Source organism: Thermobia domestica, chromosome 8, assembly GCF_964235325.1.
Source record: "Thermobia domestica chromosome 8, izTheDome1.hap1.1, whole genome shotgun sequence".
NCBI lineage: Eukaryota > Metazoa > Arthropoda > Insecta > Zygentoma > Lepismatidae > Thermobia > Thermobia domestica.
In genome coordinates, this window is record NC_137461.1 from 269878850 (window position 1) to 269905528 (window position 26679).

The 26679-nt window shown below is 37.7% G+C and overlaps 1 protein-coding gene across 2 annotated transcripts in view; it reads left to right on the plus strand.

Moving 5' to 3' along the window:
- The window catches only part of LOC145692018 (X-linked interleukin-1 receptor accessory protein-like 2), a 121443-nt gene that overhangs the window by 12796 nt on the left and 81968 nt on the right, over positions 1-26679 (plus strand). Inside the window, exon 1 of one of the 2 annotated variants that reach the window (XM_081767317.1) lies at positions 18259-18536. The exons of the other annotated variant lie outside the window; for it this stretch is intronic. Coding sequence (XP_081623443.1) covers positions 18316-18536 — 221 coding nt within the window. The 5' untranslated portion in view covers positions 18259-18315. Of the gene's footprint in view, positions 1-18258; positions 18537-26679 lie in introns of those variants that run through there. 2 annotated transcript variants of the gene reach the window in all.

Genomic DNA, 26679 nt, shown 5'->3' on the forward strand with positions numbered 1-26679 from the left:
ATATACATACATTACGTATATACGATACGAGTAGCGCTGCGTTATTAGATATCTCAGTCAAGTCAACCCTGTTTATTTTGTTTCAAATGTTCTTTATTTTAACTCATTTCTTTTAACTATTTTTTAATATCATCATCATATATATTCTGCCATTATGGACATATCACTTGCCGCGGCTGAGAACCTTCCATGCTCCACGGTCTTCCGCTAACCTCTTCCTCTTTGCGTATGAGATTTCTGTACTTGTATCATCCATCAATTGTAGCCTCCTTCGCCCCCTCCCTCTCTTTCCTGCCACCATATCCTCTAGCACGTCCCTCATCATACAGTTTCTTAGCCAATGTCCCGAACAGTTTCTCTTTCTCCTTTTAATAATATCTAAAATTGTTTCTTTCTCTCCCATAATTTTTAGCATCCTCTCATTCATCTTCCGCTCTACCCAGCTAATTCTCTAAATTCTTCTCTATACCCACATTTCGAAACCTTGTAGTAGTTTTTTTTCTCACTTTTACATAATGTCCATGTGACTGAATACATACAATACAGTACTCAACACCAAGCATTTTAAGAGTCTTTTTCTCAACTCCTTATTCAAGGTTCTATAAAATAGATTTTTCTTCCTTCTCAAACTTTTGAACAAATTTTCATATAATTATTGTCTTCAAATATTCAAAGAAAATATGAGCACGCTTAAGTGAAAGGAAGTAAAAGTTTGTGTTTAAAGTTCCACAATTACGCTCTGACAGTGGCGGATCCAGGGGGCAATCGGGTCGATCGCCCCCTCCTTCAGAAGAGGGAATTTTTTTATTTTATATATAAATAAAACCCATACCAGAGTTTGGAGCTCTTAAAAGTAGCTCTAAGTAGTAGTATTACAATCCGAGCCCCCCAGAAGTCGGTCCTGGATCCGCCCCTGCGCTCCGAGGTTAAGTGAAGATGATGAAGTGATTGTGGAATATAGAAAGTGGAAGGAAGCGGGAGAACCCCGAGAAAACCCACTCACATTGTGTTTGTCTACCTCAAAGCTCACATGTCACGAGCTTGGGATCCAACCAAAGACCCCATGCACTGAGCACTCTAGCACTGAGCCACCGCGGCCGGCTAGAATCTTTCATGTTTAAGAAGCTAACGCATATTTTGTTTGTGACCGCTTTCCTGTTTATATTGACGTTTATTTGTTTTCTAAGGTTAGTTTATTCCTTTTTTTTTTTTTTTTTTTTTTTTTTACTTCCAGGGGGAAATTTGGATTATATTTACTTCATTTACTATTCATGTTATCAAATTTCAAAGGAAATCGTGGCATGATTATTGATTCAGTGCGGATGTTGTTTTTCCTGTGAAGGAGGATGTAAAACAGAGATATTTGCAGCTAATTAAGTTTATTATTATTAAAATTGTTCCTTTTCTGATGATTGCATATTTATTTTCCCCTTATTTCTATGAATAAGCAAATTTTTCATAGAATTCTAATATGCAGTTGTACAAAAGAAAGGGGAGATTATTTTAGATGATTTCGAAGGTTGGAGAATGGCTTAGCGGATTATAATTAATTTTATGTATAATTATCGGCTATGTCTTTCCCTACGTCCATCTGCAAATATCAGAGCGAAAACGTTCAGAGATAATGAAAAGCTCATTTCTATATGGATTCAGCGTTAGAACAAGCGAGTTTTTGTATGGATTCAACATTCCCACAAGCTAATTTTTATACGAATTCCGCGTTCCAACAAGCAAGCATTTATATGGATCCAGCGTTCCGACAAGTGAGTCTTTATATGGATTCAGCGTTCCGACAAGCAAGTTTTTATATGAATTCAGCATTCTGACAAACTAGTTTTTATATGGATTCAGCGTTAGGACAAGCGAGTTTTTGTATGAATTCAGCATTCCTACAAGCTAATTTTTATACGAATTCCGCGTTCTAACAAGCGAGCATTTATATGGATCCAGCGTTCCGACAAGTGCGTTTTTATATGGATTCAGCGTTCCGACAGCAAGTTTTTATATGAATTCAGCATTCTGACAAACTAGTTTTTATATGGATCAAGCATTCCGACAAGCTAGCTTTTTATAAACTCAGCATTAGGGTAAGCGACTTTTTTTATGAGTTCAGCGTTCCGACAATCAAGTTTTTACATGGATTCAGTGTTAGAACAAGCGAGTTTTTATATGGATTCAGCATTCCTACAAGCTAATTTTTATACGAATTCCGCGTTCCAACAAGCGAGCTTTTATATGGATCCAGCATTCCGACAAGTGAGTTTTTATATGGATTCAGCGTTCCGACAAACAACTTTTTATATGGATTCTGTGTTAAAAGAATACATTATTTTTATCTCTATCCTTAACACTCTCTTCAATCGAAAATACTTGAAATTTATCCTTTCCGGCTTCCACTGATCTCCATAGACAGAGATGTTCACCCCCCCTCCCCAAGGATAAGGGTAACCCCCAAAATTTACCATCCTTCCTTCCGAAATTAATTTTCTCTTCCCCATTTTGCCATTCTTTCTCCTCAAATTTATTGTTCTCTCCCCAATTATCATTCTACCCTTCAACAATTTATTATCTATCGTTCGACATGCACCTTTCTTCATTAAAAATTTACTATTTTCCAGTTCGATTGCACCATTTTCATGAAAAATTATGCCCCTCCAAATATTTTCATAGGTGCCACTCGTGCCCTAAAACCGCCTGTGGGTACTCCTGCCCAAAGCGGAACAACGAAACAGATTGTGAAAAACGTTTTTCTTATATATATATATATATATATATATATATATATATATATATATATATATATATATATATATATATATATATATATATATATATATATATATATATATATATATATATATATATCGGGTGTTGCAAAATAAGTGTTAAAACTCTTGGGAGGTGACTCCTGCTATAGAGATAAGAAAAAAAGTTATCTTGAACTTTCGGCTGTCGGACGTAGTTGCGGATCTACAAGGTGCCGAAAGCGTGGGAAAATGACTTTGGGACGCCAATAGTTCGGAAACTATCCAACATAAAGAGGGCGGGTAAAAAATTCACTGAAGAAGTCATACCTGCTGTATTGAATTTTGCATGCTTCACAATCCTACCATGCACGCGCAAGGGATTCCCCAAAGGAACGTAGGGAGTCCCGGCCATAATCTGTCAAATGAAAATTGGTCTAAATGGATATGAATTGATGGGGCTTCTACCAGGTAACAATAATTCGTTTGTATTAAGTCGATGTCTGGAACAAATACAAAATGGCCGACACCTTCATGCTCGTTGTGTGTGGTTGCATAATCGCCAGTTACAGATGCTGGCCAACAGTGACGTTCTGAGTATTAAGTGTACCGAATTTGTACTCAAATGCACTAGAAGGACATCTGGAGTGTTGGTAGAACACAACAGATGAAACAGGATGATTCACATGTGTGGAAACACGTAACGAAAAATGCCCAGAAATGTCCAGAAATAAACTCATACTAAGTAAACGTGAGTTCAAAGCGTTGGAAATGTAAGGATTAGCGTCAAGAACATGAGAGCCATTGTCAATTCACCAATAAGATTCCCTCAAACCGATGCAATATGATGCGCAAGATTGCATACCAATAAGAAATGAAACTAAATCTTTAAGTTTTACGTCCCACGATTATGCCGGTTAGGCTAAAGGAGACGGTGATGATGAGAGATGAATGAAATGGTGGAATGAAGAAAGTGGGAGGAATCGGGAGAACCCCAGGAAAACCCACGAGCACGGTGTTTGTCCACCACAAAGTTCAAACGGCGCCAGCTGGGATCGAACCAAGGACCCCAAGCACCGGAGGTGAACCTGCTCTACCGCACCACACACAACGAGCATGAAGGTGTCCGCCATTTTGTATTTGTTCCAGATATCGACTTAATACAAACGAATTATTGTTACCTGGTAGAAACCCCATCAATTCATATCCATTTAGACCAATTTTCATTTGGCAGATTATCCGGGACACCCTACGTTCCTTTGGGGAATCCCTTGCGCGTGCATGGTAGGATTGTGAAACATGTAAAAATTAATACAGCAGGTATGACTTCTTCAGTGAATTTTTTACCCGCCCTCTTTATGTTGGATAGTTTCCGAACTATTGGCGTCCCAAAGTCATTTTCCCACGCTTTCGGCACCTTGTAGATCCGAAACTATGTCCGATAGCCGAAAGTTCAAGAAAACTTTTTTTCTTGTCTCAATGGCAGGAGTCACCTCCCATATATATAAATTCAACGTCCTAGGAATATTTTCTATCCGAGCTCTTATTTGTTGACTAAACCAGAAAGTGGTTGAAATTTAATACCATTTTCGGTTTCAATATTTATTTTTTAAAGAAGAATCCGAAAACAATAGCGGAGTATGGTTTACTGATACGAATTCAGTGTTTCAAAAATAGTTTTATCTCCAAACCGGAAGTGGTAGGAATTTATAATTTTTGGTTCCAGCATTTAACGTCATACGCCAGAACGGTAATATAATAGACCTACAAGGAGTACCTTTTGATATGGACTCAAAGCTCCAAGAATACGTTATATCTGGTTCAATTTCCGAGGGTTCCTGTCACCACAGCAAGGATATTCTCACGTTCCGGATCGAGGTCGGTTTGGGAAGTGAACGTGGCTCAGCTGACATCCCTGTTCTTGTTCAAAATCGGTTTAAATGCCATCGAAAGTGTCACCGATCAACTTACCAGAATGAGTGGTAGTGTTCATGGAATTAAAATGTTTTTCCTTCTTTTTTTTTTTTTTTTTTTTTTTTTTGGTACATTCTGAGGCATAATAGTTCAAGAGAGAAGGCACAATAGCCACCTCACAATCTACATTTGTGGAAAGACTATAGAATTTGCTCGTTCATAATGCTCTACCAAAGTGTGTCTTTTTAAGATCATTGACCGTAACTACTCTTGTAAAAAAAATCTGAAAAAAGCAAAAATTGGGGAGGGGATGATTTTCCCTTTTTTATCAAGACCAGAAAAAAGCAAATAATATATATGCAAATTTTTGTGGTTTCGAAATACTATAGTTGCTGATGCAAATTCGATTTCACTGGAGTTGTGTAAATGCTCACCCTGTTTGCTCTCTTTAAGGGTAGAAACTAGGGATGGACAAAACCGGTTTCTATAAAAACTGAAACCCGAAAAACAGACTTTTCGGTTTTCTCCAAAACCGGTTTCGGTTTTCTTCAAAAACCGGTTCGGTTTTTCACCGAAACCGGTTTCGGTTTTCTCCAAAACCGGTTCGGTTTTCACCGAAACTTCGGTTTTCACCGAAAACACATAAGACTATTTCTGTGGAAATGGATTCGGTTTCCGGAAAACAACGAAACACCATTCTGGTCAGAAATAGAACAAATTTTGAAAAAAAACGGAATCGGTTTTGAAGAAAACCGAAACCGGACCAGCTAAAAAACCGAACCGGTTTTGGAGAAAACCGATAACCGGTTTCGGTGAAAAACCGAACCGGTTTTGAAGAAAACCGAAACCGGTTTCGGTGAAAAACCAAAACTGTTTTTTTGAAAATTTTCAAAAACCGGTTTCGGTTTTTCTAAAAACCGAAAACCGAAAAAACGGTTTTTGTGCCCACCACTAGTAGAAACATACCAAAGATACCTTGCGATCGAGGTCGAGGTTTAAGTCGCGGTCGCAACTTCGATATTGGCACAAACACATGGATTCAAATGTGTAAGCGCATGCCGAAGACGTACGCTACGTCGCGGGAACCGGTCAAAACCCCCACAGCCAAAACACCCACACTCAAGAAATGTCAAAACGCCCACACGATCGGTCATAACCCCCACACAAATGGACAAATCCCCCAAACGCACGAACGGTCAAAACCCCCACAGCCAAAACCCCCACACTCAAGAAATGTCAAAACGCCCACACGATCGGTCATAACCCCCACACAAATGGACAAATCCCCCAAACGCACGAACGGTCAAAACCCCCACAGCCAAAACCCCCACACTCAAGAAATGTCAAAACGCCCACACGATCGGTCAAAACCCCCATACAAATGGACAAAACAGCCACACATAGCAACGGTCACAATCCCCACATAAATGGAAAAAACCCACACACAAATGGACAAAACTCCCACACAATCGGTCAAATCTCCCACACTCTGAAATGATCCTGGTTGTATGTCTTGCCCTTGTACTTTTTAATAACATTTTTTATTCCACTTAAACCGATGTTGCAACTATTCTTCTTGCACTGTTTTGTAATGACAGAAACACTAAGGTGGGCGTCGTAAAGAGCCGCAACAAAGACGTGCAATCACGGTATTTTCATAGTGTGGGGGATTTGTCCGATTGTGTGGGGGTTTTGTCCATTTGTGTGGGTGTTTTGTCCATTTATGTGGAGATTGTGACCGTTGCTATGTGTGGGAGTTTTGTCCATTTGTGTGGGGGTTTTGACCGATCGTGTGGGCGTTTTGACATTTCTTGAGTGTGGGGGTTTTGGCTGTGGGGGTTTTGACCGTTCGTGCGTTTGGGGGATTTGTCCATTTGTGTGGGGGTTATGACCGATCGTGTGGGCGTTTTGACATTTCTTGAGTGTGGGGGTTTTGGCTGTGGGGGTTTTGACCGTTCGTGCGTTTGGGGGATTTGTCCATTTGTGTGGGGGTTATGACCGATCGTGTGGGCGTTTTGACATTTCTTGAGTGTGGGGGTTTTGGCTGTGGGGGTTTTGACCTAGACCCTACGTCGCGACCTAGAGATCGACCGTGAGGGTGAATTAGTGGTCGCGATGATAAACAACCGAATTTGTTTTTACATCAATGTTCAGCGGAAGCATCGCTGTGGTTCGTGTTCTCATTGGTTCTTCCTGAAGCATTGCACGGAATAAAGTCTTCATTTGTTTAGAATTTCGTCTGTAGAGAATTGTATGTGTCTATGCTCGGGAGGTTTTGCTGCACTATTAAATTTGATTATGAAAGACATATCGCACACCCGATTGGAAGACTGTTACAAGTCAAAATTACACATTTGTGGGAACATGGCTTTCAAATACAATAGTGCGTCCAGTAAGAGAACGTCTCTGAGAGCTCGAAGTGACACTGCCACTACTCGCGTGTCAAGTTTTTTTTCGGTGCAACTGTAGTGGCGTAAGACAGAGTGATCGTGGTTGGTAACACTGGTATCAAAGTAGGGGCTGCAATGTCCCACCGCATGTGGTAAGAAACGTCAGAGACCGTCTCTTGTTGGCCGTGCTATAGAATACTGGTATTTCTGCCATCTAGGGGTGTTTAGTTACGTTTATGCGAAAATATCACCAGGCAGAGGTAGTAATCTCTTCTCTATTCTCTTTTGAGCGATGATAACTCAAAATTTCGATTTTTTGAGTTGTAACACTCTTCCACAAGGTGTGCGATATTAATAGAACTAGTGAGGAATGTTCCAGCAATATAGGATAAGAAACATAAACAACATCATAATAGGCACGTTTTAAATAGAGAATGGAAGAAAATAGCTACTGAAATGGGAATGTCAGATAGGTTATTCATATTTATTTGAGAATTATACTCTAGCTTATTATTATATAAGTCAGTGGGGGTTGCAGGGAGTGGGCTTTCGGGCTGAAGTATGTACCTAGGTAAATTGTGGAATTTCTAAAGAAAAAAAGAAGCTACTGTTAATCATATCTACACTTAAAATCTCGACGCCCCCACCCCCATTTCCGAGATTAATAATAAAAAAAAAAGGTTTCTTCTAAATTCGTTACTGATATAAGGTAAAGAAAGACCTGTAAAGACAGCCATGTATTCATAGGGAGGAAACGTCTAATAATGGAATTGCAGTGACGAATTTGCTGAAGTTAACACCTCCTCCACCTCGAAACCTGAAGACATACCTGTTTATTTATTTATTTATTTATTTTTACTGGGAAATTATTTTTCGACTGAGTGCTGAAAGAGGGCATTTCTTCACAAAAAATTGAAAAAATGTTAAAATCTTTGATTTATTGATAGAGATGAACAAGAAATGAGACTCGAATATTTTTGCGAAACAAGAAACGAGACTTTGGCATTTCTCATATCTCGTCTCGCGTCCATCCCTATTTATAAACTGTTTGTTCCTTTCAATTTCAAAATGTGGTTTTGCAGTGATTTTTATGCACTGACGAAATAATTTCACTGCGTCACAGCAAAGTTTCTCCTCAAGCTGAGAACTTACGGCGATGGTGCGACCTCCTCGCTATGTGCGCCCTTCATCCATCTAGACCTAAATATCGAGGTAACGACCGCGACTTAAACCTCGACCTCGGTCACGAGGTATCTTCGGTATGTCCTTACCCTAAGGATCACATTTCATAAAACTCCATCTTATGTTCAACCTAAGAAATACGTAGAACATTTACTCAAAATTTGAAAGTTCTTTATCTAATAGGTTCACAGATCTAATGAACAGCAACTAAACTTCTAACACCACCATTTTTCCTTTTAAGGGCCGAATCTCGCAAAGTCCTGTCTTATCTGCAATCGCGAGTACAAGAAGATTATTTCCATAAAATTCCAAGATGGTACTCATAATAATTTTGGAAGTCTAAAGTGAGATAGTAGATTTACTTATAGATCTGAAAGATAAACCTCTATTTCTTCATTCAATTCTATTTCTATTTTCTAGGAGCATAGTATTCTGTTTTCTAGGAGCATAGCATCCATCATATAGTCCATAGTCCGTAATAGTCCATTTGAAGCAGGGAGTATTAATTTTAAAAAAAATGAAATGAAATGAAATCTTTAAGTTTTATGTCCCACAGTTATGCCGGCTAGGCTAAAGGAGACGGTGATGATGAGAAATGAGTGGAAACGGTGGAATGAAGAAAGTGGGAGGAAACAGAAGAACCCCGAGAAAAACTATGCACATGGTGTTTGTCCACAGCAAAGTTCACTTGGTGCGAGCTGGGATCGAACCAAGAACTCTATGCATAAGAGGTAAACGTTCTACAACTTTTTTTTTAAAAAAAATAAAGTTAACTGATTCACCGGACGTGCCTCATTAAGTTGCTTAGCTACTTGTTTTTATTCGCTTAACTCGATGGTGGCCCCGCGTAGCGTAGTCGCTAACACTCTCGCCTTCGGTGCGAGTGGTACCTGGTTCGATTCCCAGTGAGGGCACTCGGTCGAAAAAGTGTATAACGTTTTTTAAGGCCAGCCACCCTGAATGAGGTTTTCCTCATTCACACCAGGCAAATGCCGGGGTGGTACCTATCTTATAGGTCCTAGGCCGCTTCCTTCCTTCCCACATCCTTTCTTCTTTCCCTTTCCCCGGATTGTGTGCTCGCCGAGAGACGTCATACCTCAAACGTGACGGGTTGAATGGCCATAGATACTGAAAGCCCAAAATGTAAATCCTAAATCGCTTAACTCGTTTTTCTATTAACTTAGAACGACAGGGACACGAACACAGAAACATCGAGGACACTTAAAATTCCAAAGGCTCTCCCATCGGGAATTGAAACACTTGGGACCCCGTACACCAAAGGCGCACGTGCTAGCTACTATATGAGGGCTGCCATTGAGTCACCGCGGCCCCGTTAAATTTTCAAGTTTATTAAAGGTAATATACAGGGTTCGCAACGGGTCAACCGAGTTCGGATGCTTTCCAAAAAAAAAAAACTTGCTAATTTAACATACATTTGTGCACTTTCTCAAGGGAAATGACTGATGTAGCGTGCACTGAAAAAGAAAATTATAGGTGGTGTACTTAAAAAGATAGGTTACATGCGTAATTCCTGTAGTTTTTGGACTTAACGTACAACAGACGTATAACTGAAAAAGCATGTTTTATAATATTTTCTGTATAAGTGTTCCATCTATACGTACCTTCCGTATGAAACAATGTAGGGGGCAGGATCTCACATACAAATGGACTTAGAGGAAGTTCGGGTATAATCGGGTAATATGGAATACCTCATTATCTCACCTGTGATGTGTTTCTTCCAAGCGGAGAGGAAAGAAACTACTACCGGCACCTCACGTTCCCATGATATTCTACAGTCAGTCTCCTTGTGATTGTGACATTCGTTGTGTTGTAGACGTGAAAATCTGATTTCTTATTCCTGAAAACTTTTACAGATAAGTGTTTTACAACCTGTAATTTCCTGTTGAAATGTAATAGAACAACAATTCTTTGTTTACTATGATGTTGGATATACAGAGTGGTAGTTGATAAGCGTCATTATCCTATAACGATTCGAATTCGTTTAATAGCTCTTTCGTTTCCAAGTTGGCGTGGAGGGCAATATGGAATACCCGCAAGAAAAGCATGGTATTCCGTATTCCGATTACAAAAATATCTATCGGTATTGGGCAATTAAACATACATTTATGATGACAACAATGCTAAGCGTATTTTTTATTATAGCAAATTTTCTGATTATATCAGGGGTGAGGTTGGGTCCAGCGTTCATCATGTTTAATGTGAGCACACAATGACTGTGCCGTTCCTGAAGCAGAGTATTATATTTGTGACTTTTGCAAGTAATCACATTCAGTTATGGCTTGGCATTCAGAATTTTTATATATTGTCACTGTATTCATTGTATGTTGAACAAAAAACTCATTTCTTTTCTATATAGTACTTGTATTCCATATTACCTGACTATTTCATATTACCCTCCAAAGTGGTTTCTTTACAAATTATAAGTTTTGCCCACCCCTGTATCAAAACTTCTTTATCAAGATACGCATAAATAAAGCCAAATATGTAAGGAGTATATCTGTTTTCATTTTTGTTTCAATGTGCAATTCTTAACTGAGTTACAAACAAAACAAAAATGGTATTCCATAATATCCCGAACTTCCTCTATATAACATATAGATGACAAGACAACATAAGTATATGCATGTGATATACGGAAAACTGTTAGATGTCAGACATCCTGCAACGTCATGATGTAACATCTAAGGGCAGTGCCTATGTAGCATACGGATAATGTATGCTCCGTACTGATTTCTATAGTAAGTAAGAGGATACCGTATATTTATACAATATACCGCTGTCCGGAGAAGGACTTTTCTCTGTGTGAACATTTGGTCTTACGACTCATTTGTTCTCTTTCTCCTATAAAAACCATCTAGTTCTATCTTTTGTTCTGAAAATATAGGTGGAAGTATTTTACAATTACTTATCGTCTTTTCGCGGTTCACAATAATACCCGTTCAATACGACATAGACATAGTAACTTCTAGTATTGTCTCCCCTAAAGTTTAGATTCCCTCCTAATAAAAATTTCTGGATGCGAGTTTGGTATATATATTGAGAGAAATTTTACACAAACTAAACTTTTTTTTTTTTAAATTTTGTAATACTTACCAAAAAATCAGGGAAAACTTTTTGTGATGTTTCAAAATTTCCTGAAATATTACATTAACCGTAATCGTGCCATAACTTACATAAACACATGTTCTAACCTACTATGTAATGAATATGGATGCAAGAATTATAATATGAAATATTATACAGGGTTATTATAAATGATGAACCCATTTTTAAAAATTCGTAGTAATTAAAGTACAAATCCAAAATGAACCATCTTTATACCAATGGAAAGAGGAAGGTTGAAAGTTTCGGTGGGCAATGATGGTTCCCGAAGCGGCCAGTAGAGTTCGCGCGGAAATAGGTTTTTTGAATGCACCCCTTCCTCAGCGCTCGATAGGTTGCAGAAGAAATGAAGACCTGGCACTACACTTCTGGCCACCGAGATCTCCTGATCTCACTCCATGTGACTACTTCTTATGGGGTTATGTTAAGGAAGCTGTTTACGTCCCACCTCTACCAATAACTCTGGACGATCTGCGGAACCGTATCACAGCTGCCGTGCACTCAGTAACAATAGATACACTTGCTCGTGTGTGGCACGAGTTCAGCTAACGCATAAATGTTTGCCGTGCAGCAGAGAGTGGACACATTGAACACTTATAATGTATTGCAAAAAACTTTGAAACTTCCACTTTCCATTGGTATAAAGATTGTTCACTTTGGATTTGTACTTTAATAAATACACATCTTTAAAAATGGGTCCATTATTTATAATAACCGTGCATATTTAGATGACAAAAAGTATTCTCTTCTTCCTTTCCTTGATTTTACTTTTTAAAAAAATCAAGGACAGAATATAGGGTGGGTGTGCTATATATGGAATACGTTCTTAATATGAAATACCAGACTATTTCGTCTACTATGTGCTGCCGCCGAGAAGACTTTACGTAAACTTGTACACAGTGACACCCTCAGTCTGCGCATAAGTGGTTTGCTGCCGAAAGATAACAAAACATTTTCTTTTGTTGCAGAATATTTTTCTGAAGAACTTGAGTTTTTCGCCGTACCTTTCCAAGCTGCTGAATGTACGCAAAAAGGCATGTATTATCTTTGAGTTTGTGATGTTGAGATTACATATATAGTATACCATAAGGGTATAAAGATTCAGCACACTGAGAATCACGTAAACGCGTGTAGGAAGAGAACTATCCAAAATAGCAATTTCCCTAACATGGAATACTAGCAGGATCCTAATATGGAATATTCCTAAATAGGTTCATACGTATATGAACTAGGAGTGAAGAAGAATAACTGAATTGTAAGTTATATTATAGTCCGCGTCACTCGAATTGCCGTATGGCGTCAACCAATAAACTTGCAGTGCGCTGTTGGCAAACTTTCAGGGAGGTTTCTAATCATTCGTAAATGACCATAAATATGAAAAAATCAACTACGAAAGATTAAATTTCTTACTGAAGGTTTGGAATCAGCGCACTGTGAGCTTATTCGTTGACTCCATAGGCCAAATCGAGTGACGCGGACTGACAGGCCTGACATATTATTTTAGACCGAGCGTCAGCGAACATCTCCTAGTCGAGATGTTTGTCATTTGTGTTGTCTGTCTGTGTGTCTCGCGATAACTCCTGAACGCGTGAACCGATTTGAATGAAATTTTCAGATTATTTATTAGTTCAAATGCCCCAAACACCGTGTCGTCTACAGTGTAAAGTGAAGAGAACAGCTCGACAGTACCTATTGAAACAGTGAGTCTGCTACCACAGCATTGCAGCATTGTGAGTCCACAACTACAGCCACAGCATTGCAACACATTTGGTCGAAAGCCAGATGAGGCTAAAGTAGCTACGAGTACTCTACACAAAAATGATTTAGAAGATGCCTCTACCTCATCACAACGGGCCTTTACCTCATCTCTGCCAGAAGTTAAAAAATGTTTAACTTTCCAAGCCCCTCCCCCCAAAAAAAATCCAATCGAAACAGCCAAAGATAAGGACATCAAGTGGCTGCAAGTTAGAAAGTTAATCTGAAGAGTCAGTGAGTGATTTGAACGAAGATCGTGATAGTTTAAGTGATCTTACTGATGATGACGATGATGAGGAATGTGGACATTGTGGTAAATTATGGTCACTTAGTGCAGGGTAGGGAGATTGGTTAAAGTGGACACTTTGTAAAAGATGGTCCCACGAAACGTGTTCCATGAAAGATGGAGAAAAATATATTTGTGGCCAGTGTTTCGCAAAGCAAAACTGGAATTAAAAATTTGGACGCTTTGAAAGACACTAATCCAGTATGTTTGAACTTTTTCTTTATATAGGGCATTTTTGTATACTTTATTTGTCGCACGTAGTTTGCTTCCCCGAATATTTCGTTTTACAAGCATTTTACAAACATAGGCCTAATAATGAATAAGTCCAGTAAAGTTCGATAATTATCTTTGTATTACGTAGAATTCTGGTATTTCTGCTGTTTTATGTTTAAATTATCTTAAGAATGTTATGTGATTTTTGTTTACTTCTCTTATAGACCTGTAGGCCGCAATGCCTACAACGCGACATTTGGATAATTCTAGCATGGGCACGATCACTGCTCAGATCGCCCATTCTGAGTGAGGTTTTCCCTTATTTTCCTCAGTCCCATCAGGCGGATGAAGAGATGGTACTTTTCTGGAGGCCGGACCGAGTCCTTTTCAATTCGTAGACTTATATTAAGGGCCTATGTGATTTCGGAGTTCGAGGCTTGAACACTTCATATACTTCATTCCTTGAACTAATATCTAAGTAAATTTATTCCTTAAATAAACAAATAAATTGCTCGAGTGCATCGCCCATGCTCGAGTTGTCTAAATATCGTATTGTAGGTAGACACATACATTTGTTCTAGTATTCCATTTTAAGAACAGGTAGTGTTCCATATTAGGAGCGGGGTGTGCCTAATATGGGAAACTGAGTTTCTTTCAATTTTGTAATATTGTAAAAAATCAATAATGTGGAACACACTTTCATACTTGTATTTTGTTTTGCAAAGGTACCGCAAGTATTATGATGTATAATATTTTTATTCTAGAATATGCATTTCTGAGAAATGAAGAAGAAACAAAAAGTATTCCATATTCGGTGCCTTTACCCTATCATACGCACTGGTGTCGTTAGCTTTCAAATATTGGGTGGGACACGCCACGTTTCATACGGGAAACTTTATTTTGTTTTTAACTGTACTCTATTGTTTAGTTTGGTTTAGTTTGATAGAAGAAATGTAATTATTTATCGTAACTCATGAAATGTAAAAATAAATCGTCATTAATAAGTATACAAGTACACAGGGGCGAAGCCAGGGTTATTTGGAATATCACCCTCCTTGAAATACGGAAAAAGATATTCAAAGTATTGGATTATAATATGAGATAAATCAATTCTCTAAGAAAATTATGTTTTAAAAGATATCATCCTCCCCTTAAAAAAATCGCTTGTTCGCTTCTACAAGTGCATACAAACTCCAGGGCCTACCACAAAAATTCTCCAAATTTTGCTATGTTACCTTAGAAGAAAAACATGTTACTCAAGTGAATAGAAAATTATCAGTTAACTTACCAAAAGTTTAAACGGCAGCCATCTAAATTATACTAATTTCAGTGACCAATTATATGAATATGAATTTCAACTATTCATGAATATTTCAACTATGGGTAATAGATTTTCTCATTTTTCAATCTAGGAAGTGGTTAACAGTTAATAGTACTGCAAAGTGTTTCAATTACTCCTTTTAATTTGCGAATTTAAAATTAAATTACATTCGTGCATGCATGCAACATTGTCATCTAGTCAATAACCTAGAATTTGAAAGAAATAACGTACCAAACAATCTAATAAATGAGCTAGTATATCTTAATGTATATGCAAATACATACGCACAACAGCTTCTATGGTAAAGCTCTGATAGATCTGTTTCAAGTTTTTTTTACTGTAATTTACCCAAACTTCAGTTAATAGCGAAGAAGAAATTACGCATTGATATGAGATACGACTAGGTTTGTATATGGTGGGAAACAGGCCCGTATCCACGGGGGGACAAGGGAGTCGCCCCCCTAAACTTTGGCTGGCCCCATAAAATTTCACGGTAGGCTTGCAAATGAACTATAATATGATGATGAAGTATAATATGATTGGGTCGGACCCCCCTAACTTCTACCGGCCCCCCTACATTTTTGGGCTGGCTACGGGCCTGGTTGGAAATGAAACGCTGGCAGCCCTTCACAAATTGCCCATGATATGGGCCTACCTTCGTCACACTAGCAGCACTATCCCCGAATACCGATGAAACAGTGGCCAGTTGGCAACCTTAGAATGAAGTAAAATTATTGGATGTGAGCGTGTGATATGTCCTACCCGTCCCCCTCTAACGACGCCCGTGGTTATACAAGTTCAACGGAATTAATCCGAACAGGATCAAGTTTGGCACTATCATATAACTTGACCTGCTTTGTATAAGTGTGAGAATTATTATGTTGTGCAGGGTTTCCGTTCCCAAGTTATGCACAATCAAATTTTGCGTCATATTTCCAAACTCAGACTCCAGTACATTGAATTCATCAGATCGGGAATCACACTTAGCGTGGTTGTAGACCTTGGAGAGCTATATGAGCATATGGAAAATGATATAGGCTTTCGGTTCCCGAGACATGGACAGTCAAGTTTCGCAACATGTTTTACACAATAAAATCCATACACTGAATTCATATGATCTGGCCAACACTTGGCATGCAGATAGATCCTCACCTGCTATACAATACGTGTTCCCCCCCCCCCCAAAAAAAAAAAAGTATCAAACTTTTGGTTGCAAAAATACATTTATTGATTTGGAATTCCGAAACACTCATCCCTTTCAAAATAGTCTCCTTGGTAATGCACACATTCTTCCAAGCGCTCCCGCCATTGTTGGGAACACTTCTGGAACGCAATTTTTGGAATGGTGAACAACCGTGGTGCTGTCGCATTCCGCATGATGTTTTCTCTTGACTGAAATCGGGTCCCTTTTAGTGGCATTTTCAGCTTAGGAAATAACCAAAAGTCACACGGAGCCATGTCGGGTGAGTAAGATTGCTGACATACACAGGAATGTTGTATTTGGCGATGAAAGCCTGAATCAAATTTTGCGGACACTCTTCTTATGCCCAAAAGTTCTCGTTCAAAATTGAATGTGTCGATCTAATTGAATGATTTCCGCTTGGGTATCGCAAGCTTTTGGCAAAATTTGATGCAATATCGCTGCTCGAGTTTTTCTGTCGTTTTACAAAACTAAAAAATAAAAAAAACTGAAATCCGACAACCGCTCACTACACGTCTTCATTCGTTGGCCGACTGCCAGCGACTGATACTTTCTGCAGGCGGTAAAAAAAATTCATGACTATTGTGCAGCCAAAATGTCTTGAGCCGTGGCAAAAATGCGAACTAAAGCTCATACCCACACGTTGAGCCAATACGGGTTCAGCTGTTGCTAAGCGAGAGAAAGAGAGTGGAATTCCTTCAGCCAATAGCAGCGCTTGCAACGGAAGACTAGGGATCAAGTTAATGTGGTATATCTATATACACATGAGTGTCTCCTCTACATATACACTGAAAAAAGTCCGCCGCGCTTCGTTGGTTTACGCGGGGGGGAAAATAAGGTTCGATACTTTTCGAACATATCTCCAATAAACGTGAGAAATATTACGTTGTGCGAACTTTCGGATTGTGAGATTTGGGCGGTCAAATTTTTCAACATATTTTCAACAATAAAACCCATACACCGAATTCATTTGATCTGGATAAAACTTGGTATGGGAATAGACCTTCCACTAAACCTGCTATATATAAGCATGAGAAATGTTGTCTTGTATAGGCTTTTGGTTCCCGACTTACGGACGGTCAAATTTTCCGTCATATTGTCGAAAACAAAAACCTGTATATACCGGTACATCGGATCAAACTGTTAATGGTGGTACAGCTTATTTGTATCAGTGTGAAACCCATGTCTCACAGGAAAAGAAAGTAAAAACGCGTCATGCGACACATGGACAACTTTTATTGGATCAAGTGCTGATATATTTCAGGCAAAAATGTTCTTGTAGGCCTTATATCTAGATAACTATATATAGTGTGGCCAAACCCAAACTATCGCTTAACTCAGTATGATGTGCTTAATCCGTAAAAAAAGATATGGAAACTCGAGTTGGGGACTGTTCAAAAATTTTGGGACCCCTGATTCAAATACTAATTATTTGTCATATTTGGCAAAATTTTTATGCAATTTTTTGATCATTCTTAAAATTCTTGGCCTAGATCGCAATCTTTTGATCCAGTTTTTTAGATCATTCCTAAAATTCTTGTCGTATATCTTGAGATTCATATTCCTATTTAAGAGTCTTCATCCCAGCGAAATTAAAATACCGCTAATTTTACACTAATTATGTGATATCTTCAAATAGATAAAAGATAATCGAAATGTGGAACAAGAGCGCCCTAGACAATATTATTTTACATGAGAAACCGTTATCACGACTCACTTATCTGCTTTCGGTTTCGAACCATTTTGAAAATCGGCATTTATTTTCGCGTTTCTAAACAGCTGAAAACGGAAAGCCACTAGGTGACTTGTGATAACGGTACCTCACGCAAAATAATATTGTCTAGGGCGCTCTTGTTCCATATTTCAATTATCTTTTATCTATTTGAAGATATCACATAATTACTGTAAAATTAGCGGTATTTTAATTTTGCCGGGATGAAGACTCTTAAGAGAAGTACTTTCATCGCTCTCTCATAATATCTAAGATTAAACGTTTCTCTTGTGGCTTTCAAATTAATCAAGGGAGAATGGGAAGTTTTGAAACGATTATCGCGATACAGTGGCCGGATGTGACGTCGGTAGTCGGAAGAGGAAAAATAAATCTAACCATGGACGGAGTGTAGAACGTAACTTTTAGTAGACTAGTACAAATAGAGATAACGGTGTGTCTAGCACATGTTTCCAAGATGAAGGTTGTCTATACTTCAATTATTCCAGTAATAGTTTTATATAGCACAATACAGACAAAATCTGAATTTGTATGTCATGAATCCACGTGTCCAATGTCAAAGAACCATACATTAGGACAGTTTGCATATCGCCTTGACAAATACGTGGAGAGACGCTGTTACTTCTACCCAAATGAGTATAGCAAAAAAACGTGTTGTCCACAAGGAAACATATCGTGGTATGTATTGTTATATTCAGTTTATATTCTTCAATATTAATTTCCCAGTAATTATTCTATGTGAAATGAATAAATTATATGTATAGCGTGTTTAAAAATTAGAAAAAAAATATACCGTGTTTCACGGACTATAAGGCGCATCTTAATTTTTAAGCAATTTTTAAAAATACCGTAACATTTTTACTATTTTTATTAATAGATTGCAAAGCCAGATTTTTTTTTTTTTTTTTAATCTTAGTTTGTAAAACTGACCTTTAAAATTCCTACAGTTCACTTCGTTTCCAGTTTCTCGCAGAGTTTACTGTCTGTATATTCTAGTCTGTGGTTCTGGGTTTGTGATGGCAGGGTGGGAGGGAGACAGTGTTAGCAAGCTTGTGAATCCCCGCAACTCATGTTCGTCGTATCCGAGCCCTGCTGCTGCCAGTTGAATCCAATGTTGCCAGATAGGGATAGGTTTCTCGCGGTATCAAATATATGGCCATTTTTAAGACTGGCGGGAATTTTAAATCAAACATCTTTATATTAATTTCAAGACGCATCTGAATTTTGGAGGCAATTTTTCACAGAGGTAATTTTTGAAGGTAATTTTGAAAGAAAAAAGTGCGCCTAATAGTCCGTAAAATACGGTAAATGCTTGAACTATTCAAAAACTAACAAATTTTGAAAATCTGTTCATTAGACAAAGCTCACATTAACAAATCCTCCTCGACATATTACCGTAAAAGTCTCTAAATGATGCGTAGTAGTAAACTTAAAGCTTGTTCCTGACACTAAACATCTCTTTCCGTACTCAAGGTCATGGACGCCCGAAGAATATTTTCTAGGGGAGTCATCTCCCTAGTAGCTATATTACTTTTGGTATTTTTTATTTGTATTAAGAAAATCTTAAGAAATTTAAGTTGTTGTTATATACATTTTTGTCAGCCACGGGTGGAGGGGCCTCTTGCCCCATCTTCGAGCGCCCATGCCCAAGTCCACTTGAGACATGAACTGCAGCTTAATAGAGAATCCAAACAAACGAGAACTAGTGATGTGAGGTGGAAAATTTTCCGCTATATTTTTCCGGAAAATTTTCCGTTCCAAAAAAATATCAGTAATCAAGTAATAATTCCTCAGCAATCATAAGATTGGTTGAATTCATGTATAGAAATGTTAAAAAGTGAAAGATCGTTTAATGATCGAAAAATTTTCATCACGAAGTAGAAAGAAGTGGAAAAACCTTTTCAAAAACCGGACAGTTTTGGATATTATGTATAGTGATGTTAGGTGGAAAATTTTCCACTATATTTAACTGCACATTCAGCTACAAAATTGAATTTCTGTAGAGGAAAGTTAGCAACAAATTATAATTTTCCAATTAGCTTTCGGGAACCGGAAAATTTTCTAATATTTCAAGTTGGGAAGTAAACTTTTACATAGTGTTTCTCTGTCTCCCTTCATCTGCGAGCTCCTTCGTTGCTAAGCGGTTAGCATACGCGCCTTTGGCATGGAAGACCTGGCTTCGATTCCCAGCGGGAGCTCATGTAGTTTGGATTTCACGTTAATCAGTTGGTCCCGTCTTATATAGTCTCGCTGCTGAAAGGGACGTTAAACTCAAAATCAACTCAATTCAACTCCTCTCTCTCTTTCTCTCTCTCTCTCTCTCTCTCTCTCTCTCTGTGTGTGTGTGTGTGTATGCAAAGTGCAGAGAACATACATCGAGTTCGTAGAGCACAAGTATCCAATTCTATTATTTAAAATTTCAATTTATTAAAAGTCATGAATGTTTTCCGATTCATAAAAACATACTCCACTTATTCCTACATCGTTGTTTAGCCGTAGAATTTATTGGTAATAAATATTGCCTTAAAAAGTTTCATGAAGTGAAAATCTAACGATTCTTCATTTCAAGAAGGTTTCAAAAGCTTCAATGCGTTCTTCCCTCAGAATCCACCTTTCATCTTACAATATTAGATTTCGTCAGTTTAATACGCATAAGACGGTTTTCTCATAGCTTTACTACTTTTATAGATTTACATTCTGCAACATTTATAAATGAGTAGATATAATAGAGAGAGAAAGAGGGAGAGAGAAACACTATGTAAATTTTTACTTCCCAACTTGAAATATTAGAAAATTTTCTGGTTCCCGAAATCTAATTGGAAAATTATAATTTGTTGCTGTCTAACTTACCTCTACAGGAATTGTATATCTCAATGTGCAGTTAAATATAGTGGAAAATTTTCCACCTAACATCACTATACATAATATCCAAAACTGTCCGGATTATGAAGTGTTTTCACTTGTTTCTACATCGTGATGAAAATTTTCCGATTCATGAAAATTCCTTACATTTGTTTCTACAGAGCAATAAAACTTTCCGATTCACAAAAAGTTGTTTTATTTTATGCTTCAAAATGATGAAAATTTTCAGACTCATAAAAAGTTCTTCCATACAAGACACAAAATATTTCGATTTATGAAACATTGTTTCACTTGTTCCTACATAGTACTGAAAATTGTGTGAGCCATGAAAATTTTCAGATTCTTTAAACAGTCTTTCAATTTTTAACATTTCTATACATGAATTCAATCAATTTTATGAATACTGAGGAATTGTTACTTGATCACTGATATTTGTTAAGAACGTAAAATTTTCCGGAAAAATATAGAAGAAAATTTTCCACCTCACATCACGGCTAAACAATGATATAGGAATACGTGGAGTAGGCTATGTTTTGTATGAATCGGAAAATTTTCCGTTTTAAAATTTTCCGGAAAATTTTCATCACTGCCGAGAACCAAACCTGCGTCTCCGAAAAATAAGAATTTTAAAATTTGGCATTTAATCTCTTCAGATAGATGCACTAAACAAAACTTTAAGGCAAATAATCAAATAAGTATATTCTACATACACCATATACTATACATCATATACAAAGGCTGATCCGTTTCCATCCGAACCAGGGGCGGATCCAGGACGGACTTCTCGAGGGAAGGGGGTGTAATACTGCTACTTAGAGCTACTTTTAAGAGCTCCAAACTCTGGAATGGGTTTTATTTATATATAAAATAAGAAAGTTTTCTCTTCTGGTAGGGGAGAGCGATTGCCCCCTGGATCCGCCCGTGCCAAAACCACAGTAACTTATGGGAATAATATCTGGATTGTTAATATAATTACCTTAGAAAGAAATAACTTTGCTATTACTTAGAGTTGCCATGCACCGCAGGCACGGAAGCAATGATTTGACCAAGTGAGTTAAAGCTTTGCCCTAGTGCATTATTTCACCATGGTTGTCGTCGCCACACAATGCTGGTAATTCGTCTGCGTAAATTCGAGAATAGGACATGTTCTTGATAATAAGTAGCATTGATTTTGGCATTGTTTTCGATCTTACGAATGAGCTTCGATCTGTAATAAAACCCAGAAACAACCATTAAACCATAAGGGAAATTTTCTCTGCAATGGTGCAGAAAGTTACATGGTCTGAAAGAAGGGTGTCGATTTATCTGTAAATTTGGGGGGGGGGGCATTCAGATGCAGAAGGTATATATATATGGAGATTTTAAGACAAATTGCAGTCAAATTCTGTCAAATATTGTATATTCATACATAAAATAGGGGGCCCACCTGAGCTTTGGGGGGCCCGGACCCCTCGCCCCCCCCCAGGATCGGCGCCCTTGGTCTGAAACATTTCTGTGAGTAAAGGTCCGAACCGAACTTTCGCAGTCTCTTAGATCCAGCCTTCGTCCATGGTTGCAACAAATTTCCAATTGTCACGATTTCGTACAGCTTACTGTCCTTGCTGTTTCGTTCTACCATATGCCATGGTGTTAACAACTGTACGATTCACTGTTAATTTGGTCATAACATATTGGGTAACGGATTCTCACAGTCTTTTTTTTTTTTATCCCAGATCTTCATTAGCACGTGTGTGTGAGTTTCAGTAACGACCTCTTTCGATCCAATTTCGTTTATGACATGAGTTTGGAAGAGGCTGCTGTACATCATGTTTAGAACTCTAACAATGGTCCGTTCTACAACAAAGCAGTTATTCCGACACTCATGTACTATGCGACAGGGACACAGTGACTCAGTGTTAAAGCGCTTATGTGTGGTGTGTGGGGTCCCTGGTTCGAACCTTGGTCAAGAAAGTTTGTGCTGGACAGCATTGTGTCTGTGGGTTTTCTCGGGGTACTCCCGTTTCCTCCCACTTTCTCATTCCACCAATTCTTTCATTATTATTCACTTGCTTTAATCATCGTCTCCCTTAGCCTAACAGGCATAATCATGGGACGTGAAACTAAAGTATTCATTTTCCACTATGCAGCAAATCCTAATTTTTACGTGGGAAAATATCCAGCAGTCTTAATTTCGGCATATTGGTCATTGCAATACTTTCACTCTGTCACAGAACAGCCGAGAGACTCTACGTTGGTGTGTGAAATTTGGTTTGGCAGATGTCTCTGTCCGCAAGTTGTTCAGATGTAAATGAATCAGATTCTGTGTATTCATTGAGAAACACAGGCTATCACTCAGAGTTCTTGCTTCACAATTGAGAGATTCTTAGTTCGAATCTAATGCTTAGCCCCTATTCATCCTCATTAAGAGTGTTTCAAGAAATTTTCTTCCTTCGTCCTGGCAAATGCAATAATGGTACGTGGCGTATTTACGATTTTGTTTCGGGGAGGGCTTTGCTAACTTCCAGGAGGGGCTTTGCCTGAAAATGTGAAAATTCTGCAAGATATTTCATATACTTTACTATAGTAATTAAGATTTCGGGGGGCTTAAGCCCGGAAGGCCCCCCCTAAATACGCCACTGATGGTACCACTACATATAAGACCGGATCAACTTCCTGCCATCTTCTTTGACATTAAAGTTGAATCTTTATGATTTTTTCGTAGGCCTCGCAAAGCACATCCAGAAGTTTGTTCATCAAATGTAATAAACATAAGCAAATGAATTAAATATTTAGTCAGTGACGATAATTCTTACATACAGTGATTTTGCATTGGAAACGTGCACAATAGAAACGAATTCAACTATAACAGGTCTATTAAAGGTAGAGTAAGGGTATTCAACTGGCAAATCAGAAAAAACATTCTGAAAAATCTAAGTCTGAGTGATCAGCCTCCAGACGCGAATGCAAATACTCCGATAGGATTCTCAACAAGACAATACTTGTGTCTGTCTCGTCTCCTAAAGTGTCGTGAAAGCGCTGTCTCGTCTCGAAAAGTGTACATTGTAGTTGTAAGCGCTCCATCTCGCCTCGAAAATTGTTTCGTCTAGTTTCGTGGGCAACCTTTCACAGAGATTAGTAGGGAGGGAAGTTTAACCTTTATGAAATATGACACCTAGAGTACTCTTTCCATATATTTTTCGTCCAATCCATCATTTTATATATTGTTGATATGTAAATGTATTAATAAGTACAGAGGAAGTTAAAATGGTAGAACTCTGAACTCCCCGTTCCTGAAAGACTCAGAATTTCTTATGAGATAACAGAAAATTTCCTATATCTATAATGAGTTTTATTTTTTAAACAATACTGCATCCCCTAGATATGTTTTCCTAGGTACAACTTCATACAGTAAAATTGAATATCGTGACACAAATAAATGCAAAGATGGAATATTTACTCGTATGGGTACAACACGCATATAAGTAATATTTAATTGCTATAGGAAGTATGAATTAATTACCTTAGGTCAACAAGATAGAAAACTACCTCCATCTGCGCAGGCGCGAGCTTCAATAGATGTGGCGTACCCTTCCAATAGTTTCGACCTTTCGACCTATTTCGCTGTAAGTCAAGGACACTATCGTGCAAACTCATTGTCAGCCGAAATCATCTAATTGAGTCACAGTTGATATGATAATAGACCTTACCAGCCTGCAGGTTTTCAGTTCCCGAGTTATGGCGGTCGAATTTTGCGTCGCATTTTCGAAAACCAAAACTCATAAACACCAAACTTATTCGACCGGGATGAAACTTGCCACCATGATAAAACTTCACCAACTATAAAACTATAAAAGCGTTTGTAACACTATGTTTTCTAGGCTTATACTTCCCAAGTTTTGCAATAACAAACGAGAGGGTCCACGAGGTTTCTGCATGTGGAAGGAAGACACATCAAGTTTCTTTAAAATCGGTTGGGTTGTACGAGAATTATCGTGAAATAGACGGGACGAACAGACAACTGACAAGCAAATGTCAATCGAGTCGAATGATAGGAGCTTCGCCTAACGCTTGCTTCAATTATAATTAGAAACCAGATGCTGAGATACTCAAAATGTAGATAACAAGCAGGCAATGAGGCACTTATAATTCAAAAATAGGCAGTAAAATAGGCACTCAAATCTAAATTGAAATAAGAAAAATACTAAATGATATTGATAGTACTATGCATAGTGTTCAAATAAGCTATAAACATACATGGTCGTTGTTTCTTGAGAATATCTACACAAAGAAGCATAAAAGTGTAATATATTTCCTTGTACAGCTGCATTACAATTGTAATTTTGTTTACAAGTCGGAAATTATTTGTTTAACTGTTAGTAATTACTTTGTTTGTGTTTCTGTAGTTAAAATGAAATGAAATGAAATCTTTGAGTGTTACGTCCCACAATTATGTCAGGTAGGCTAAAGGAGACGGTGGTGATGAGTAATGAATGAAATAAGTGGGAGGAAACGGGAGAACCCCGAGAAAACCCACACACACGGTGTTTGTCCACCATAAAGTTCACTTAGCGAGGCCCAGAGCCTACCACTGAGCCATCGCGGTCCCTGTATTTCTGTAGTTACTACATTCATTTGTTTTATTTATTGTTGCCCTATTTGTTGTTGATGGTGTTATTTAAACTACCTTATTTCAATAAAGTTTCCTTTGTGAAAGTGAAAGTTAAGCCAACCTAAAGTATTTCTTTGTGCAATTTACCATTACGATGCAAAATATTACATTATCTAAGGTGGATTACTAGGTGTTCTCGGTGGTATGTTAAACGCTGCTTGAATAGTGTGGCGTTGCCAGATAATGTCGAGTGTTTACTTATGCCAGATAATAAAGGTAGTTATCATGGAATTATGGTTGGATGCTTACTGGAGAAATTAATTTTTGACCCTTACCGGAATTCACATCAATCAACATAGGGCCGGCTGGTGAAAGCTGAAATACATAATGTTTTTACATGTTAAGATTACAAATTATTTTACTTAAGTTTGTCAGTTAATAAAAAGAATGATTACTTCTATTTAGAGGTTCATTATTAATTACATATTTGCACGGTTCTAGAAGAAAGAATAGACACAGAAGGGCTCTCAAACCCACCTTTAGAGCGTAAGCATCCACCAACCACCCACGCGCAAGTTTCTTCTCAAAATCTATAGGGGAGACCGGGGCTATTTGAGTATAGTAAGGGAAAACTCAAAATTTGCAAAAAACTACGCACTTAAGAGTTTAAATAATTAGGCCATAATCTACGTACATTATTATAGTACAACATATTAAAGAATAACGAACCTGTTAAATTATGGAAGTTCAGGAAACGAATTTAAAATAAAAATGGCAGAATTCGAGGCTAGAAAAAATCACGGGGCTATTTGGGTTTCTCACGGGGCTATTTGGGTACTTCACTATATCAACATTGTTTACATTAATTACATTAGTGTTCATGTATATTCTGAAAGAATACCCTTTCCTATATAATTTGTAAAAAAACATAACTTCATAGTAAAAAAAAATAAGTGAAGCAATTCTTTAGGAAAGGGTGTTCAGGATAAGCTAAAGCTCCTTCAGCATTGTGATAATACAAGTCTTTTAATTTTCTTATATGTTACATAATACTTTACACCTATAGATTTATCTTTAGAATGATTTGACTTATTCTCTTTGAAATAAACACTTGTACAAGCAAATGAGAACAAAGGCAACTCCTGACAGAGTAACATAAAAAGAAATTTCGGATAGTTGTACATTTTCTACATTAATTTTTAGTAAATAAAAAGAATACACTATAATGAAAACTATAGTTCAAGTTTAACTTTTAAAATAAAAAATGAACTCACAATAAGATTTATGTTCCAAATCAATTTAACGAGTAGTCTTGTCAATTAAAATTAAGTGTATAGTAACATAAAAATCAAGATTTGTGCTGGAGAAAGG